Consider the following 17330-nt stretch of genomic DNA (forward strand, 5'->3'; position numbering starts at 1 on the left):
AACTTTTTACAAGCAAAGACTATGGTTGATATAGCTGACAATATAATTAATTTAATAAGTTTTTGTCATCTTAATTGAACAACTGAATACGTTCCTGAACATTAGGATGGTCATGTTTGGATCAATAGATTAATTATTATTTTTATATAAAATAAACATAAATTTCATTAGCATACAAAGGCTCTTCAAATTTTTGTTTAAACTAGGACCTACAGGTAATTTATTCATTTAATAATCCAAATTAAAAAAGAAACAATGCTGTTATCATTGACCAAAGGTAAGTGATAAAATATGTATAATTATTATTACAAGTTAATATTGCTTTTACCGATATAACGAAGGTTGTTAACAGCTGATGTAATAAGTCACAAATATTACTAATATTTTCTATAAAAGACAAGAGTAAGCCATTCCAGCCCACGGTCCAGAATGCGACTTGCATTTTGAAAGGCAAAGTGACTTATGAAATATGTTGAATTGGTTGCCTTACTATTTATGCATATTTTTTTGGATTTTTATTAACATATTAATGTTTATTAATTTATGCTGTAAGGATAATTGTTTCTAGAATATATTTTGTTTTTGTTTTAGTTGGTGATTATTTACATGAACGTACAAAGTAAATAGGAAAATTATACAAATTGAGTTACTTTAACAAAGCGTGTTCTGGCGTCATTGTCCAGTCGTGTTTATTTTTCAATTTGAATAGTTGCATATTATGATATTGTAATCATATCTACGATTATGGTAAAACAACCATCAACTTCTAAATGTAGCATTTCCTTTGCAGAAGGTGAATAAATACAATAAGTAAGATATATAAGGGTGTATACAAGGGTGTATCTCTGTATTCTGAATGTATAAATTGTCATTAATATAAAATAAAGATATTTGACTAATATCATTTTTGCTATCTGTACACACATATCTAGCCTTAAGTTATAGATGACCTAGGCACAGTACTGGGTAGGGTTCGACCGATTTGGCCGAACTACGAGTCTTAGAACTATAAAAGCCCTCTATTTACAGTTCTAAGGCACATTCGATCTAATATCTCCCTAATACGCTTCACATTCATCCCAACCAACCAAAATGTACAAGCTGGTAAGATAAACTTTTTACTGAAAAACATTTGGCCTTTATAATTATTATTTTATTATTTGGTAATAAGTTTTGTTAATAGACTTTTGCAACGTTACTGGGGCAGTTAGAGCATAAGAAGAGTGAGACCTTAAGTTTGATACCAATAAAGAAATTAAAGCTTTTAGCATGCCATGTTATACCAAGCGCAAGGGTTTAAGGTTGTTGTTTACATACTACTTCAACATAAAGAATCAATATTTTTGGAGCCATTAACGTGAACATTAATTTAAAACTTATGTACCCTAAAATACGGCGTAATTTAGCTAAAGAAAATACCTTAAAAACATGCTCCACTACCATCAATCATTTTTTGCACGTCGCTTCAAATGTGAAAGTGATATTCGCGGTATATTTTTATCGTATCAGATTAAAGAGTTCTTATTGAACTTGACATTCTCGAGCGGCAACGACCTTCCGAGGTCAGTGGTTACTACCTATACGGTAGACTTTTAAGTGTCTGATCGAGTGAATAATTTTGACAAGTAAATGCCAACCTTTAGATATACCTATCTTTTTTATTTATTTCCCTTGCGCTGTATACTTATCTGTATCATGTTTACCGAGGTACTTTAATGTCTACCGAGCCTGAACTTTGCTATTAACATTCTTCAAGCATTTTGTATTTATTCTAAATATTGCGTTTCACATTAAAAATAACAAATATTATTATTAGTATGTAAAGAGTTTATGCAACCTATAATAAATAATAATAACAGATATTATAACAATAATTGTAAAGTCCCTAAATCCTAATACAATTGTTTCGTCAGAATCTATTTACAGAATTAAGTCAGTGACAGTGTCATATCTTAATTAGATCTAACACCGACATTTTGTTGTAATAATTCAATACTAAACAGTTAATATATAAACGAAATTTACTGTAATCATTTTACAGCTGATACTATTTGATGAACGTAATGTGACGTTATTTTAAGCGGCATATTAGTTAACAATGTGTGGACGAATACCGCAAACTCTGTGACCACTACGATTAGTGTTAACGCAGTTGCTCGGTAACTTTACAAGGCGTGAGCAGGCATGTAATTATCAATGCACTAGCACCTTAATTAATACACGCTTGTCGTACTCTATCTTAGCATGATAGCAAGGGCGTTAGTTGAACTATTGTTTAACGAGACCACAAAAGTCCAGTTTTCGCACGCCTACACTGCATGGTTCTTGGTTTATGTCCTTGTTATTATATAGGCGGACACTTCGTATTTGTTCTACATCTATTGTATTGTACATTATTTCTTAGAATTCTATATATTATATTATAATTTATTTCAACAAAGTATAAGATCTATGTAAGCTTGCCTTATTGGTATGATGCGGTTAGATTAAGTACACGCAAATGCATGGGCTTTTTAAAAAGTTGAAGCTAAATCAATATAAAAAATGGTCTAATTCCCAAAACAAAGGACTTTGAAACTTTGGTAACCTTTTAACATGTTCTAAATAATTAATTTAAATCAACAGGTCGTCCTCACCGCCCTTCTGGCCGTCGCTGCCACCGCGCCCGGTCTGATCGGCGCCCCAGCCCTCGCGCCCTGGGGACATGGTTACGGTGTCGCCCCTGCGTACGTTAGCGCCCCTATCGTCAAGGCTGCGGTCCCTGTCGCTACTTCATACGCTAACACTGTCAGAGTAAGTTCAATATTATAATATTTTTCAATTATAATGATTTTAAAATATACACTTGGAATTGAGGACCCAATGTTAGTGCAATGCACGATTTCACTACTGGCTAAAGACTAAAGTTGGGAAACTTCATAGTAAGTTTAATTAAAAATTCATAATTATTATTAAACTGATAAAGTTTTAACATACAAGATATACATACATTTCAATTAGGTTCAATTTAAATGCCAAAGAAATTACATATCTAAATGCAAATGCCATATCAATTATACTAAATAGAGAACCTTATATATAGCATTATTATAATTATTGAGTACATAGGCTTACCTTACTGCAAATTGACACTAGTCGACAATTTACAACGAGAAATATTTATGTTTATTTTAGAATGAATAATTCATCATGCACATTCATTAAAATATATTGCTAATATAATAATGTAATAAAATGTTATTAAAAACCGTATTCCGTGATAATACTTATATAAAATAATGATCTACATTTTGATTATTTCTATCTCAATTCTCAATACAACTAAATGTGAAGACGTTCAATTTCGTAAATCACGCTGTACTAAAGCTTTATATTATTGACGAAATGTTTATACACATAAATGTCTTATTTGAAACATTCATTAAACATTATTTGCTTTTTAAAACAATCAAGGCAAAATAAAGCTAACTGATAACACTTGAAAAACTTTACATGAATGGAAAAACAAAGAAGACCCGTTTAAGAGATTTCATGAATGAAAAATTGTTCGATAGATCGCTACACCAGCTGTCGTTGCCGCGCATGCCCCCATAGCTGTGGCTCACGCGCCAGTTCTTGCCGCACCCTTAGCCCACGGATGGTAATACCCACATACCAGGCTACCAGGCTACCACCACCACAGCCTAGCTGGGACCATACCACTCGGTCTTAGTCCAGAAGCGCAACAGTCAACCTCTACCTAAATAGTATTTAAAGTTTAAACTTGTATAGTCTAAAACATCGAATGTAAAGTGCCAACATCTATCACTTTGGAATGTTTTTAAATTATATTTATAGCAGTGAAAGGAAGTGTTTTAATTTTATAACCCATAAAAATAAATCAGGGAAAAAGCGAGATCAAATTGCCCGTAAAACATAAGTGAGGAAAGGTTAGTGTAAAATTATTAAATTAAACCGCACATTCGATATGATTTTATAAAGTGAGCATGAGCATTTATTTTATTTATGTCGTCAGTATATGCCGCTGGTTGGAAACAATACTTCCTCGGTTTATCAGAACCCGTTCAATAAGAATAAGTAATTCTCAAATACGAATCTTTACATCCATTTTTCGAATATTTTTGTATTGAGTATTGACAAAAATAGTTATCATTTCACAAGAAACACAATACTCCGCTAAACCTTAATAACTCCTAGTATCAGACAACATCTGAAAATACTAGTCAAACACCTTTTTCGTGATGCACTTGCCCAAATACCCACGCATCTAGCTAATATACAAAAGAACAAATGACAAAAACGCAAACATTACACATTAATTCGAAGCTTTACCGATGATTAAAGTGGATATATTTTAATACCACGTATAATTACGCATTTCTGATAAAAAATAAGGACAGGCGGATATATTTTTATGCTACCAAAATGCTACAAATGTGAGTACCAAAATGTAACACCATCATTTATTTAAATGTTAAGGTTACATGAGTAACCCAAACATTGATATATAAATAGCAAGAAAAATGTATTCATCTTGAAGATTCTTAAAGAAAGCAAACGTATATTCCATTTTTACATCTTCATCAATAAGAGTCATTAGTGTACACATAATGAGAACTTATTACAACAGGTGCATTAAATTATTGTTGTGTATTGTCGGGGAGTAATAATAGGCATAAGCTGAGGCTGTGTCCATATATGGTGGAACTTATTCCGCATGCCGTTTATAGGACAAGTAGTTATTGCTACAAATATATAGAGAGTTGTTAATACCGTATATTTATGTAACGATGGGATTATCTGTTCCCAGATTTGCTCTATTACTAACCACACTTTTTGTGTACCTTGTAACCAATGTTATTATTTTTGTGAATTGATATCAATAAGCGCTTTTTACTTTCAATAAATATTTTAGGCTCAGAAATTAAAGGTTAAGCTTAACGCTATGGTGCAGATTAACGCATATACCTACTATCTTATATAAGAAATCATAGTCAAATACTAGCAGCTCTATATAATTACCAAGATACTGGTCCAGTCACCGCCCTGTCGTCGAGCGAGAATGAAGCTTTCATTGGTCCAAGGTCACCCCGCAAAAACCTTAACATTTTGTTATCTAAGAGCACAACTACAAAAAATACATCAAGTTTTAACGACTTTTTGAACTAAAATGATTTCAATTGTGCTCCCTATTTTAATAGTTACTAAGGAATAAAAAATTGTTTTATTTTTTATTTTCGACAAACATAAAATAAACACGTTTTTTAAGAAAAATCTAGAATAAGTGATTGGGTACATATTGCTGCATACGTCTACAACTACAAAAAAAATAAAAGAGAACATCGTGTAAAGAAAGCTCTCCATATTTTAATGATAAGTCAATACATGGGAAAGTAATTTTATTTATCAAATACTTTTAAAGCCCGCGAAAGAAGGACAAAATAAGATACATTCGAATTTAAAAATCTAAATGAAATGCTTAAATAAGTTAATTAGTTATAATTAATGAAATAAAAAGAACAAAAAACGATCACATAATTTATACTTGCATTATGCTAAGCTCTCTCACCTTGACAAACCAGATAACCAATGAAATAATTATTTATCTTTAAGCTATTGCATAGCTTCTATCGCGGGCCTTGAGCGCGGGGACCGAATCGAGAAATTCCGTAACGAAAAACCTCACGCTCCCCACTCCGACGGACACGGAGGTGTGGCTTGAAGGCATAGCATGCAATAGCTTTACCGCGGCAGTCCCCGAGTGCCACACGTCTTTTTTATATTATTAATTATTCCAGGTCAGTTATATATTAAAATAGAATACAATATGGCGCATTATATAATAATTTGCCACGTGTATGAACGGAAAACAAAAATATTCTATAGCAATATACTTAGCTCAAGTAAGAATTACCTATACATTACACATCTAAAAAGTATTATGGAACACGTGAACCAACCCGTAAAAAAAACTCGCAGCTTTTATCAGCTGTTATCATTTTTGCGAATATTAATCTCCAATGTGTTATTATAAAAATAAGACAGATAATAATTATTTGTATAATGTAATTTCAATATTAAAAAGCTTATTGTGTGATGAATAACAATGTAAAAATTCTTTATTTTACAATGACAAGGATATAAATAAAACCTTATCGTAACCAAAGTATATACACAAATTAAGGAATAAAGAAACATTAAATACTAGATAGCTGTATTTAAAGATCACAAGATGTACAATGCGTAACATCAATCCAGTGACAATCATCAAGAAACGTAAAACTTTTGCAATACCGCGCTGAACCTTCCTAAACCTTCCTTATTTGTTATTTGCGATAATTTTTATCTTTCTAATGAGAAATTACAACTATTACCGGGCTTTCCTGGATTGAAAAATCATTTGGCTTTTAAGATTTGAAAGATTCAATAAAATGATTTTTCTGCATGACACTTTACTTATCACTACATAGTATAAAACAAAGTCGCTTTCTCTGTCCCTATGTCCCTATTTCCCTATGTCCCTTTGTACGCTTAAATCTTTGAAACTACGCAACGGATTTTGATGCGGTTTTTTTAATAGATAGAGTGATTCAAGCGGAAGGTTTATATGTATAATAACATCCATTAAATAGTGGAGAAGTACTGTTATTTTTGAGGTTTCTAATGTGATGTCGTAAAAAATTACATTTTTTCCGCTTACATTGCAAACGCAGGCTGAACCCTACGAGTTTTATCAAAATAATGTTCTAAGTATTATACACATTGAAAAAGTCTATAGAAAAGTCCGTAATGGTATATGTCTATCTCTTAAGGATAACCCACAATAACTTTTTTTGTCATTTACTTTTTACGACAAATAATGGTTAATTTTCGAAGCGATTTTAACCAATACAGCATTAATCCTTAACCAATTAAATACCTTGAATACATTGTTCATTTAATATAGATCTATATGGCCCTTTACGATTTAAGTGAATATTTTCGAAGATATTACAGATTTAAAAATTGCAGGACGTAGCGTTTGCGGCGGTACCGGTTGGCCGCCATTGCACCCGTGCGAAGCCGGGGCGGGTCACTAGTACTTTATAAAATAACTAATGCCAATTAGATGCATGAACTAACAGAATTATCGTTTATAAAAGTATGTTGTTTTTAAAATGTAATATTATTAGGTAATTTAAATTTAATCTGGCTGCCCAAGATTGACTTTCACGCGATGAGTAAGCAAACTCGTTGAACTTGACTTTCGATACATTTGGAAGCTGAACATTGTATAAATACGATCGACATATGGAAGAAAGTATCAGTTAATCAGTTTTTGTCGTTCAGTCCCGAACTAACACAGACCACGATGAACTCGCTGGTGGTGTTGCTTTCCGTGATGGCGCTGGCCGCCGCCTCTCCTTCAGCACCCGCTGTTCTCAGCTATGCGGCCGTACCAGCCGTAGCCGTAGCTCCATCTGCTGTGTCACACCAATCTCGGATAGACATCAAATCATCTCCGGCTGTCATCTCCGAGACAATCACACCAATCGCCCGCTCCGTTGTAGCTGAGCCCATATGCCGCATATGTCCCGATCCCCCTGCATACGCTACTCCCGTCGCGTACGCTGCCCCCACCGCCTACGCTGCACCCGCTGCCTTCGCCGCGCCGGCCTTCGCCGCCGTTGCTCCTGCAGCTATCTCCAGCCAATCCAGAGTAGACATCAAGTCATCCCCAGCCATCGTCAGCACCGTTGCCGCCGGGCCCGTCTTCAGCAGCTACCCTTCCCCCATCGCGTACAGCGCACCCGTCGCCTCCATCTACTCGCCATCTGCTATTGCTGCAGTACCTAACGTAGTAGCCGCCCCCGCCGTCGCTGCTCCCGCTGTGGTGTCTGAAACTCCTGAAGTAGCGGCCGCTCGTGCTGCTCACTTGGAAGCTAAGGCTGCTGCCCTCAACGAAGCTCACGTCATCCACAAACGGTCCGTCGTTCTTAATGGCCCCGTTCTTTCCTACGCATCTCTGCCTGCTGCTCCCGCATACTCATCCTTGGGACACAACTACGCTGGGTCTCACGTGGTCTACCCAACTCCCTTGGCCCACGTTTCGTCCTACGCGCATGCTCCTGCTTTCGCAAGAATATATTAAGTACCATCACGATTGCGAGGTGTCTACGCCTCGGTTCAGACTTGACGAACGACTATATAACTTTAAATAAATATCATAAAATAATAATAAATATTTTTTTTATTTCTATTCCCTGGTTAAACATAATAATTATATATTATGCATTGGGGTAACATTTTTATTTTTACAAGTGCGACATAATAGTAAATTTAAAAACTATACAACAAATTAAAAAAAAATACGTTTGAAATAATCAATTAAAAAATTTACGTTCTAAATAATGTGTAATTAATATATGTATTGACTTGTTTATCACATTTCGAACCATATCTCATAAGTAAATAAAAGTCCAAAGTATTCGTACCTTTAAACTCAATGCTAAAAATAAATCCAATTTTTTTTTTTAATTATTTTAAGCCCACCTTAAACATCTCATTGGGTAATGGGTACATAATACTTCAAAACGAGTACTACCAACAGAATTTTGATAACACTTAATGAGACAATTACTTAGCAACAATTGCCATATTTTGAAATTCTCAAAAAATTATACTGTTATCATAAAAGGAATCGCATTTTCCTTTTAAGGTTTGAAAGTTTTAGTAAAAGGTTTTAAAGTATGATATACGCAGATACACACCCACAGATATGACGCTAAATAAGAATTGTTTTCTATGTAATAACAGAAAATAATATAAATCTAGTACAATCATTATTTACGAAGATATATTTTCGTAATAATAAGTAGGTATGCATTGTCATATAACTTGAATGAATACTCCATTTCGTGCATACTTTGACAGTTGGCTTTGTTACAAAAGCTTTTTTTTCATCGTTGACGTAAACCAGAGCACGTTTAATGCTATCAGATTGCATTAGAGATTACATGTGGACAGATAACGTCTTTTGTTGAGAAATATGGCAACCCTGTAGTGACTTGGAGTCTACACGCGTTGTGGACAAACAGGCATTGTCTTGTGCTAGCACGTGTGACCTGCTCTAATGTGAGTAGTGAACCATGAAAGATATGCATTTATTTGTTATTCAGACGCTTTAGGAAATGAAATAATCGATTCAATCGCAATATTATTCAGAATATGTAAATGCGAGGATGCGCATTTTTATATCTTCCGATGGGGCCAGACCAGATGTACAATGTTTGTCTTTTGCTTCTTATATAGGTAGTAACAAAGCCTTTTTGGTTATTGCTTTTAATCATTTTACGCTGTATAACTAGTTATGTTCGCTTGAACACGCGAAATAAATTATTTTATAGGTAGGTAGGTTTCCTTAATTACTCTAAATATTTTTAGAACAAGGACAAAAATTCTTAATTATTTTTATTAATTAACACAATATATATTAAATATAATTGTTTGCTTTACCTAATTGTGTATGATTAAGTATTTAAATTATTTATAAAATAGTTTTTTTTTATTCATAATTACAAACTTACCCCGTAAGTAAATGTAACTATGTACTTTTATTTGAATCTGAAATATGACGTCTCCTTACATACAAGTCTTCCATTCTTTTAATATTCTTCCATTTTTTTAATATAATAATAACATTTACGCGATAAAAAGTAGGATTATCTTGAATACCATCTTAATAAATGTTTAATAGCCTTTCACTGTGATTAATATATAAACATGTTGTAACCGTGTTAAATTACTTATTATGTAGGTCTAGCTCATATTTCAACTACATCCCATACCAATTTTATTATCCTCGTAATGTATTATTATAGGTGAAACAAAAAACTATAACAATTATTTTGGCTACTCTATAATATATCTCCATTGAAGAATAATTTATGGATATAGATTTCATTTATATTCACATCGACAGCATACTTACATTCGATGTAACTTCCGCATCTAATAGTGGTCAATTGGGTATAGGTAGTAAAAAACATTAGATGACATGATATTTGGCGATATAATTTGAAGGTGATTTAGTGGCATTTTTATATACGTGTATTGGGTAAGTAGCTTCGCTATATAAGCTATCGTCGGCACATGTTAGACATCATTTGATCTAATTTCGTTGATCAAACAACACAACACAGACCACGATGTACAAGTTGGTGGTGTTGTTCTCTGTGCTCGCGTTGGCAGCGGCTAAGCCCAGCTGGGTGGCTCCAGTGACTTACAGCGCTGTGTCACCCGTGGCCTACAGCGCCGTCTCACCCGTGGCCTATACCTCCGTCGTGTCTCCAGCCGTCAGCACCGTCGTGTCGCCCGCCACCAGCTCCGTCTCACAATACAGCAGCAGCGTAGTTCACGGATCCCCCGCTGTACCTGCAGTATACAGCACCGCCTACGCTCCAGTGAGCCATGCCGTCGTCCCCGCAGTCGCCGGTTGGTCGCAAGCCCCTGGATCTCCCGCTGTTGTATTAGACGCCGTACAAGGTGTTCCTTTGGACACCCCTGAGGTCGTCGCTGCTCGCGCTGCCCACTACCAAGCCAAGGCCTTATCTGGAGTGCACAGAATCGCCAAGCGCTCGCTCGCCGCTGTTTCCCCGGTCACCTACAGCTCGGTTGTATCTCCAGTGGCCTACTCCTCCCCCGCATACGTTTCAGCGTACTCCCCATACGCCTACTCAGCCTACTCTGGCCCAGTTGTATCCTCTTACTCCGTCTACCCAAGGGCCCTCTCTGTCCACCCATGGTAAAAAATATCCGATTTTAACCGATAAAATTTGATCAACGAACATGTACAAAGTTCACTGCCAATAAAATGTTTGAAACAATTTTTATTGTTTTGTTTTGTTTTATTTTACACCTATTATTTAAATAGTATGCAAGTATGCCCATGCCTATCACTTTTTTATTTTCTTATATTATGAAATAAAGTATGTATTATCATTTTGAGGTTAATTATTTCATGTTGACAATACTGTGACATAACAATAGCCAATTAGTCATATACATCCCAATTTTTTTCTTATTTAGTAATATTATTTGAAGTAATAATTACCATGTATTATATCTAAAACTCATAATGTATTTTTATAAAAATATCAAATATCGCAGAATGTAAACTTTATTAAATTATTACTATCTAGTATAATCTAATATTTAATGCAGTTTTGAAATATTTAGATACATTAAATGATAATTCTTTTTTAATTAGTATTTTAATTTTATACTTTAATTAACATCAATTTACATAGTTTTATAATTACCTCAAAATATGTATCTTATTAAAGTTTATTATTAAAGTTCTTGTATATTAGTGTATTTTATACCTACTTAATTCATTTTTGTCTATCTTGTTTATACTTATATTTAATTCAAATTCCAGAGAAACAAATTTAACTAAGCTATGATTTTCTTAAGGCTACAGTAGGAACGAAAAAAAATTGCATAGTTTTATTTATTTGTTTAATAAAATTCGATAAATTGTGTAAAATCAAACAGATGAAAAGTAACTTAGCGAAAAGTTCACTACATAATCCGTCCTAATAATGTCCTACATGAGGGTGGAACGACCCGTAAGCGCCTGCGCCATAATGTCCGAATGGTTTATGCAGTATGGGAGCAGCTAAGACCGGAGCAACAACTTCCTTCACAATAGGCACAATCGATGAAATAATTGCTGGGGCCGAATGCACATCCACTCGTTCTTGATGGGAAACCGCCAATGGAGCCAAGCCTGTTAAGTGCGTAGCTACTGGGGCTAAATGGCCAACATGCGCCAATGGTTCAACGAAATGCGGTGATCTCTTCAGTATGTGGTGGCCAAGGGGCTTAGCGAATCCGTGACCAAATCCATGGCCAAGGCCGTGTCCTCCATAGCCGTACGCATGGTTAAGGTAAGGCACTGGTATCGGTGCGGCAACGGTGTGCAATGGCGCCACTGGTATAGCATAACCATGACAGAAGGCTAGAAATGCACAGAAACACAATAAGCGGAACATTTTCTGACTTTGCTTATGGCCTTTAAGTTTGGTTACTTATTGGTACTGCTTGTCTTGACTAACGCTCCTTGTGACATGACCCTTCCTCTTATACTACTAATTCTGATTCACGGTGACAGGATTGAAGTTCCTAATAATAGATTGGTCACGCTATTGAGCATGGTTAACAAAAACTCGGAATTAACTCGATTGTTAGGTAACTGGAAATAGGCATGATTAGTTTCAGTGTCTATATACTTTAAGATTCCTTTTTAATGTGAATAATTTTATGAAATTTACCGAGCTAACTCATAAAAAACCAAAAGTGGGAAAAGGAAGAGTCTGAATAAGTGTGTAAACACACCAATTAATTACAACATTATTAACTTAAAATATACCTAACGTGAAATTAGTTTTAATTAATTAGACATAACCAACGTTTATAACTAGTGATTTTACAATTACTTAGTTCATTACATATTCCAATACGTATTTAGAAATGTATATCAAAAATTTTCATATTAAACTTCCCATGATTTCAATACTTATCTTAGGTTCCATTATTGCCCATGGTACATTATTAGATATTTTATATGATACATTTATCCTCAAAGCATAGTATATAAACACAGAAAGCAAAGGTTTCATTCATAAAGAAGCGTGCATCTTAATCAGGTCAATGCCCCTTTAGACTACAGGCCCGTGTTGAAAAAATTATGGGTCATTTGACCCACCAGGTGACCTATCTAGAACGATATAAGAGCATAAAATAATAAGATTCAGCACTATGACGTCACTTGTAAGCTGTCCACCTGAGTGCAGATGAGAATTCGAAGGTTCAGGTAGAGATTTTCTCCCCTTGTCTCCATGATTTTTGTACGGCGTTGCGGAATAATTGATTAAAAGTAGTATAGAAATAGTATGACACAGATGCCGTACAAAATCAAATGACCAAATTTACCCCGGCAACTGTCGAAAAATAAAAATAAATTCCGACTTTGTGGACCACCATTTTTGTACGGCATCTGTGTCATACTATTTCTATACTGCTTTTAAGCCATTATTCCGCAACGCCGTACAAAAATCAGTGAGACAAGGGGAGAAAATCTCTACCTGAACTTTCGAATTCTCATCTGCACTCAGGTGGACAGCTTACGAGTGACGTCATAGTGCTGAATCTTATTATTTTATGCTCTTATATCATTCTAGATAGGTCAGGTGGTGGGTCAAATGACCCATAATTTTTTCAACATGGGCCTGTAGTCTACTTGTGATGCAACAACCTGTCATCATCGACCGAGAACTTGAATCGCGTCTGCGCAATCAACTTACATCTACCGTTATGCGCTTATAAAACTACGACCTTACATGTCATAACTATTACTCTCGATATCGACTTTGAAATGTTTTTACTAACAGTTTTTTGTTTGGTGTTATGTAATGTGCAATGTCAGTTAGTTCCTCTTATATTGTCTGCGCCTAGTGCCGTGTCTCATCAATCGCGAATCGATATAAAACAATCAGCAGTCACGCCTATTATTTATAGTCCATCGGGTACACTACTGGCAAGTCACATTAAGGAGGAAAAACCACAAATTGTGAGGACAACAAATATAGTTACTGATGCAGTATTGATGCCTATTGCCATGACTTTATTTCATAATCTTCCTTTGGCCAGAGCTTTGGAGCATCCAATTTCTATACATACAATACAAGACGAAGCGAATGCAGATGACAATACAATTAAAACTATCCATTCATCATTCAACTCGAGATAGAATACATAAAAAACAGACACTTCTTTCTAGTCTACCTAGAAGCAGGTCTATGAAGCTTAATTGCATTTTAACATTGTTTGACAAAAATATGTATTCAAAATATATAAATTTGTTTTAATTAAGAGGTTATACTCATACTAATATTATGAAATTAATCATAGGAAAAATAAATATGTAGATTCATGTTAATAATAGGAAAGAAATAATAAAAATTATATTAAGGTCTATTTGTTTTATTTACAAATCATGTATTTATTTTTATTTATTTTATTTATTTGATTTGCCAACAGATGTACATCTTATATTTATAACATATTTTGAGTATGTGACATAATTAGCATGCATAGCAAGATGTAGATCCAATTACAGGCAAATACAACATGCGTTTTTGAGTTGTATCAAATTATAGCTTCTAATCGTAGTGTAAATTCTAATCAGAAAACATTATTCTTATCAGTATAATTTTTATGTAAAACGTTTTTATATGCAAACAAACTAAGGAAGTTGATGTCAACTTTTGTACTATTAAATAATCTATTATGTTCCCGACAAACTCTAGCAATGACGCTGTTGAAGCCTAAATTGGTTCTATATCTTTTGACAAAAAATACATCGGTTTTCCTAGAGTATCTCCTCGGAACAGCTATATTAATTTTTAATAGAAGATTAGGACAAATGTACGAATTAGTAACAATTTTGTATAACAACATTTGATCTGCCATCCATCTCCGATGTTTAAGACTTTCCATTTTAAAAAAGTTTAATCTAAGGTCGTATGATTTTAAAGATTTAAGTTTTTGTTGATGAACAGTAAGTAGATAAAGAAATTTTTTCTGGACAGACTCAAGTCTCTTTATATGACATCGATAAGATGGATTCCAGACTGGTGAACAATATTCCAAGAGAGATCTTACTAATGAACAGTATACAATTTTTAAGGGTAAAACACTTTTAAACATTTTGCAATTCCTCCATATAAATCCAAGAAGTTTTAGAGATTTCGTAACTATATTATTAATATGATGAATAAAACCTAGTTTTTTATCGAATGTTACTCCTAAGTCTCGCACCTGGGGTATCTCCTCAAGGATGGTATTATTTAAGGAATACGAAGATGAGTGTGGCTGCAACTTTTTGGAAAATTTTATAAATTTGCATTTATTAATATTTAACGGTAGCTTGTTAGAAACTGTCCATACTGAAATTCTATTTAGATCGTCTTGAAGAAATTTAGCATCCTCTGAATTATTTATATTTTTGAATATTTTAAGGTCATCCGCGAAAAGTATAAATTTTGAGTAATTAATTTCATAGGACAAATCGTTAATAAAAATTAAAAACAAAATAGTACATATACACTGTTTAAAAACGGATATTTTAAATTTAACTGAGAAAAATAATCGGTGCAGCGTTTAATGTTGTACTGGGTGGGGAACTAAGGGAGAAAGGGTTTGGAATGGATTACTTCTTAATAAACTGAGTATAGGCAATGGGAGCATGAGAAATTACTGAAGCAGGGTACCCGAAAGATGTCGCCAACGGAGCAGCAGCAGTGTATGTGGTCACAAAAGGCCCACGAGACACGTAAGTTGTTGGAGCGAAGTAAGCCAAAGGTGCGGACCGTTTCTTGATTAAATGCGCTGTACTATAGATGGGTGACGCGTGGAACAAAGGTGTAGCGTAAGAGTGGTAGGTCGTGGTGATGGGCGCTACACCATAAGCCAAAGGAGCCCGAGCCACAAAAGCTCTTGGTGCTACGTATGTGCTCAGAGCCAAAGGTGCTGACCGCTTCTTGATATAATGAGCGTACGTTGGGATCGCGGAGTAGGTAAATACTGAAGAGACGAGAGGAGACGGATGGATGACACTGCTGGCCTGTCTCGAGATGGTTGTAGTCGCTGGCGATACAAGTGTAGAGTGGTAAGCGAAGGGTACGCGGGCAATTAAGCCTGGCGAAGCCACCGCCGCGGCGAAAAGAGCTGACAACACCACCAATTTGAACATCTTGGTCTGTGTTGTTCTGTCGAGAAACTGATACCGAACAATTCTGAACATCGTATTTATTGAAAGTGATCTCAAAAATTAAGGGCGGTATTGCATTGTAAACCGGTGCAAGAAGGTCGTCAGGGAAGTTGATATTTACACTTAACAAGGCCATCGAGAAGCTCAAACAGGCCAGTCCATCACCGTCAACTTGAAATAAAGATCAAAAAATAAAAGCAATGTCAATGGAACACTTTCATCCCTTATCGCAACAGTTCTTTGAATTAAAACCAACATTTCCCAATAAAGTTAAATATATCATCTTATATATCATATTCAAAGTAAAGGATCTATAAAATATAAACTTTAATTAAAAATTGTAGGACTTATTAAATACTAGCGGTCCGCCCCGGCTTCGCCCGTGGAACATATTTACGTTTTATCTACATAAGAACCATCCTCGTACTTCAAGGATTCAAGAATTATCGAAATCGGTTCAGCCGTTCACACGTGATGCCGTGACAACGCGAAACGGGTGCAGACCCGCCGCCTTTTTATAGCTCCCGCCGCGCAGCGTGTCGAACGCGGCAACTGATACACAAAAATAATCCTTATGGCATGATTCTGTATTCACGCGCGATGACTTATAGCGTATTTCATGTATAACTTTGGTGTTTCTACACCGATTTACATGATTCTTTTACTATAACCTGCCCAGGAGTATGAAGAATAATTGTGCCAAATTTGGTTAAAATCCGTCGTGTAGTTTCTGTTTCTATAGCGAATATACAGACAGACAGACAGACAGACAGACAGACAGACAGACAAAAATTTTACTGATTGCATTTTTGGCATCAGTAGCGATCCCTTATCACCCCTTCATAGTTTTTTTTTAAATATATTTCATGTACAGAATTGGCCTCTCTACAGATTTATTATAAGTATAGATTGATTAGTTAATAACAAAAAAGATATTTTTTAATATTCTAAGAGCAAAAAAGGAGAAAATCTTCTAGAGACTCAATGTTACAAATTTTACATAAGTATTGTATTTATTTTTTAACCCTTAATAATAAAATGTTTTGAATCGGAGATAGCAAGAACCTTACTTTTACGCACTCCAATTGCTAATTGCTAAATATAAGTCACCAACCACTCAATAATGTAAGAAATGAAACTACTATAATCAAGCTCTTTTTGGACACGATTGAGTCTATAATGTAATATTCGACGAAGTTCCGAACATAATATTGTTCACTTTTTATGAGTCAAATAAGTTTTGTGTTCGTAAATTGAGCGTGGTTTTGCGATCAAACATATACATGTACATATATGTATTAGGGATTATAATGTTTTTGATGTATCTTTTTACTATAGTAAAATAAATCAAGATCGATAGTAAATGAAGATACGTTTTGATCTTACCCACGATAAATTCTTTAACAATTCTTTAACGGCAATATTATGTAATATGTCTAAAGCGCGTCACACACGGTGAAGATACTATAATATTTTATCTTAAGATACTGTTATATTTTATATTACAGTATCTTAA

The 17330-nt window shown here is 34.6% G+C and overlaps 5 protein-coding genes across 5 annotated transcripts; 3 read left to right on the forward strand and 2 right to left on the reverse strand.

Moving 5' to 3' along the window:
* Positions 1-1034: 1034 nt before the first annotated feature.
* LOC149904054 (uncharacterized) lies at positions 1035-3845 on the forward strand. Its single transcript, XM_090108324.1, has 3 exons — positions 1035-1104; positions 2626-2793; positions 3555-3845. The coding sequence occupies exons 1-3, from the start codon at positions 1093-1095 to the stop codon at positions 3642-3644; spliced, it is 270 nt and encodes an 89-aa protein (XP_089964450.1). The 5' UTR covers positions 1035-1092; the 3' UTR covers positions 3645-3845.
* Positions 3846-7318: 3473 nt separating this feature from the next.
* On the forward strand, positions 7319-8207 carry LOC149904055 (uncharacterized). Its single transcript, XM_090108312.1, has one exon. It carries the CDS (start codon positions 7352-7354, stop codon positions 8129-8131), a length of 780 nt encoding a protein of 259 aa, XP_089964438.1. The 5' UTR covers positions 7319-7351; the 3' UTR covers positions 8132-8207.
* A 1926-nt stretch (positions 8208-10133) lies between these two features.
* On the forward strand, positions 10134-10865 carry LOC149904056 (uncharacterized). The gene has a single exon (XM_090108318.1). It carries the CDS (start codon positions 10188-10190, stop codon positions 10785-10787), a length of 600 nt encoding a protein of 199 aa, XP_089964444.1. The 5' UTR covers positions 10134-10187; the 3' UTR covers positions 10788-10865.
* Positions 10866-11504: 639 nt separating this feature from the next.
* Positions 11505-12084, reverse strand: LOC149904057 (uncharacterized). The gene has a single exon (XM_090108321.1). It carries the CDS (start codon positions 12033-12035, stop codon positions 11577-11579), a length of 459 nt encoding a protein of 152 aa, XP_089964447.1. The 5' UTR covers positions 12036-12084; the 3' UTR covers positions 11505-11576.
* Positions 12085-15145: 3061 nt separating this feature from the next.
* On the reverse strand, positions 15146-15812 carry LOC149904058 (uncharacterized). The gene has a single exon (XM_090108320.1). It carries the CDS (start codon positions 15794-15796, stop codon positions 15254-15256), a length of 543 nt encoding a protein of 180 aa, XP_089964446.1. The 5' UTR covers positions 15797-15812; the 3' UTR covers positions 15146-15253.
* Positions 15813-17330: the final 1518 nt, after the last annotated feature.

The sequence above is a fragment of the Colias eurytheme genome, chromosome 12 (assembly GCF_061535395.1).
Source record: "Colias eurytheme isolate Ceu_HAF_F1 chromosome 12, ilColEury1 Martin Lab GWU primary, whole genome shotgun sequence".
NCBI lineage: Eukaryota > Metazoa > Arthropoda > Insecta > Lepidoptera > Pieridae > Colias > Colias eurytheme.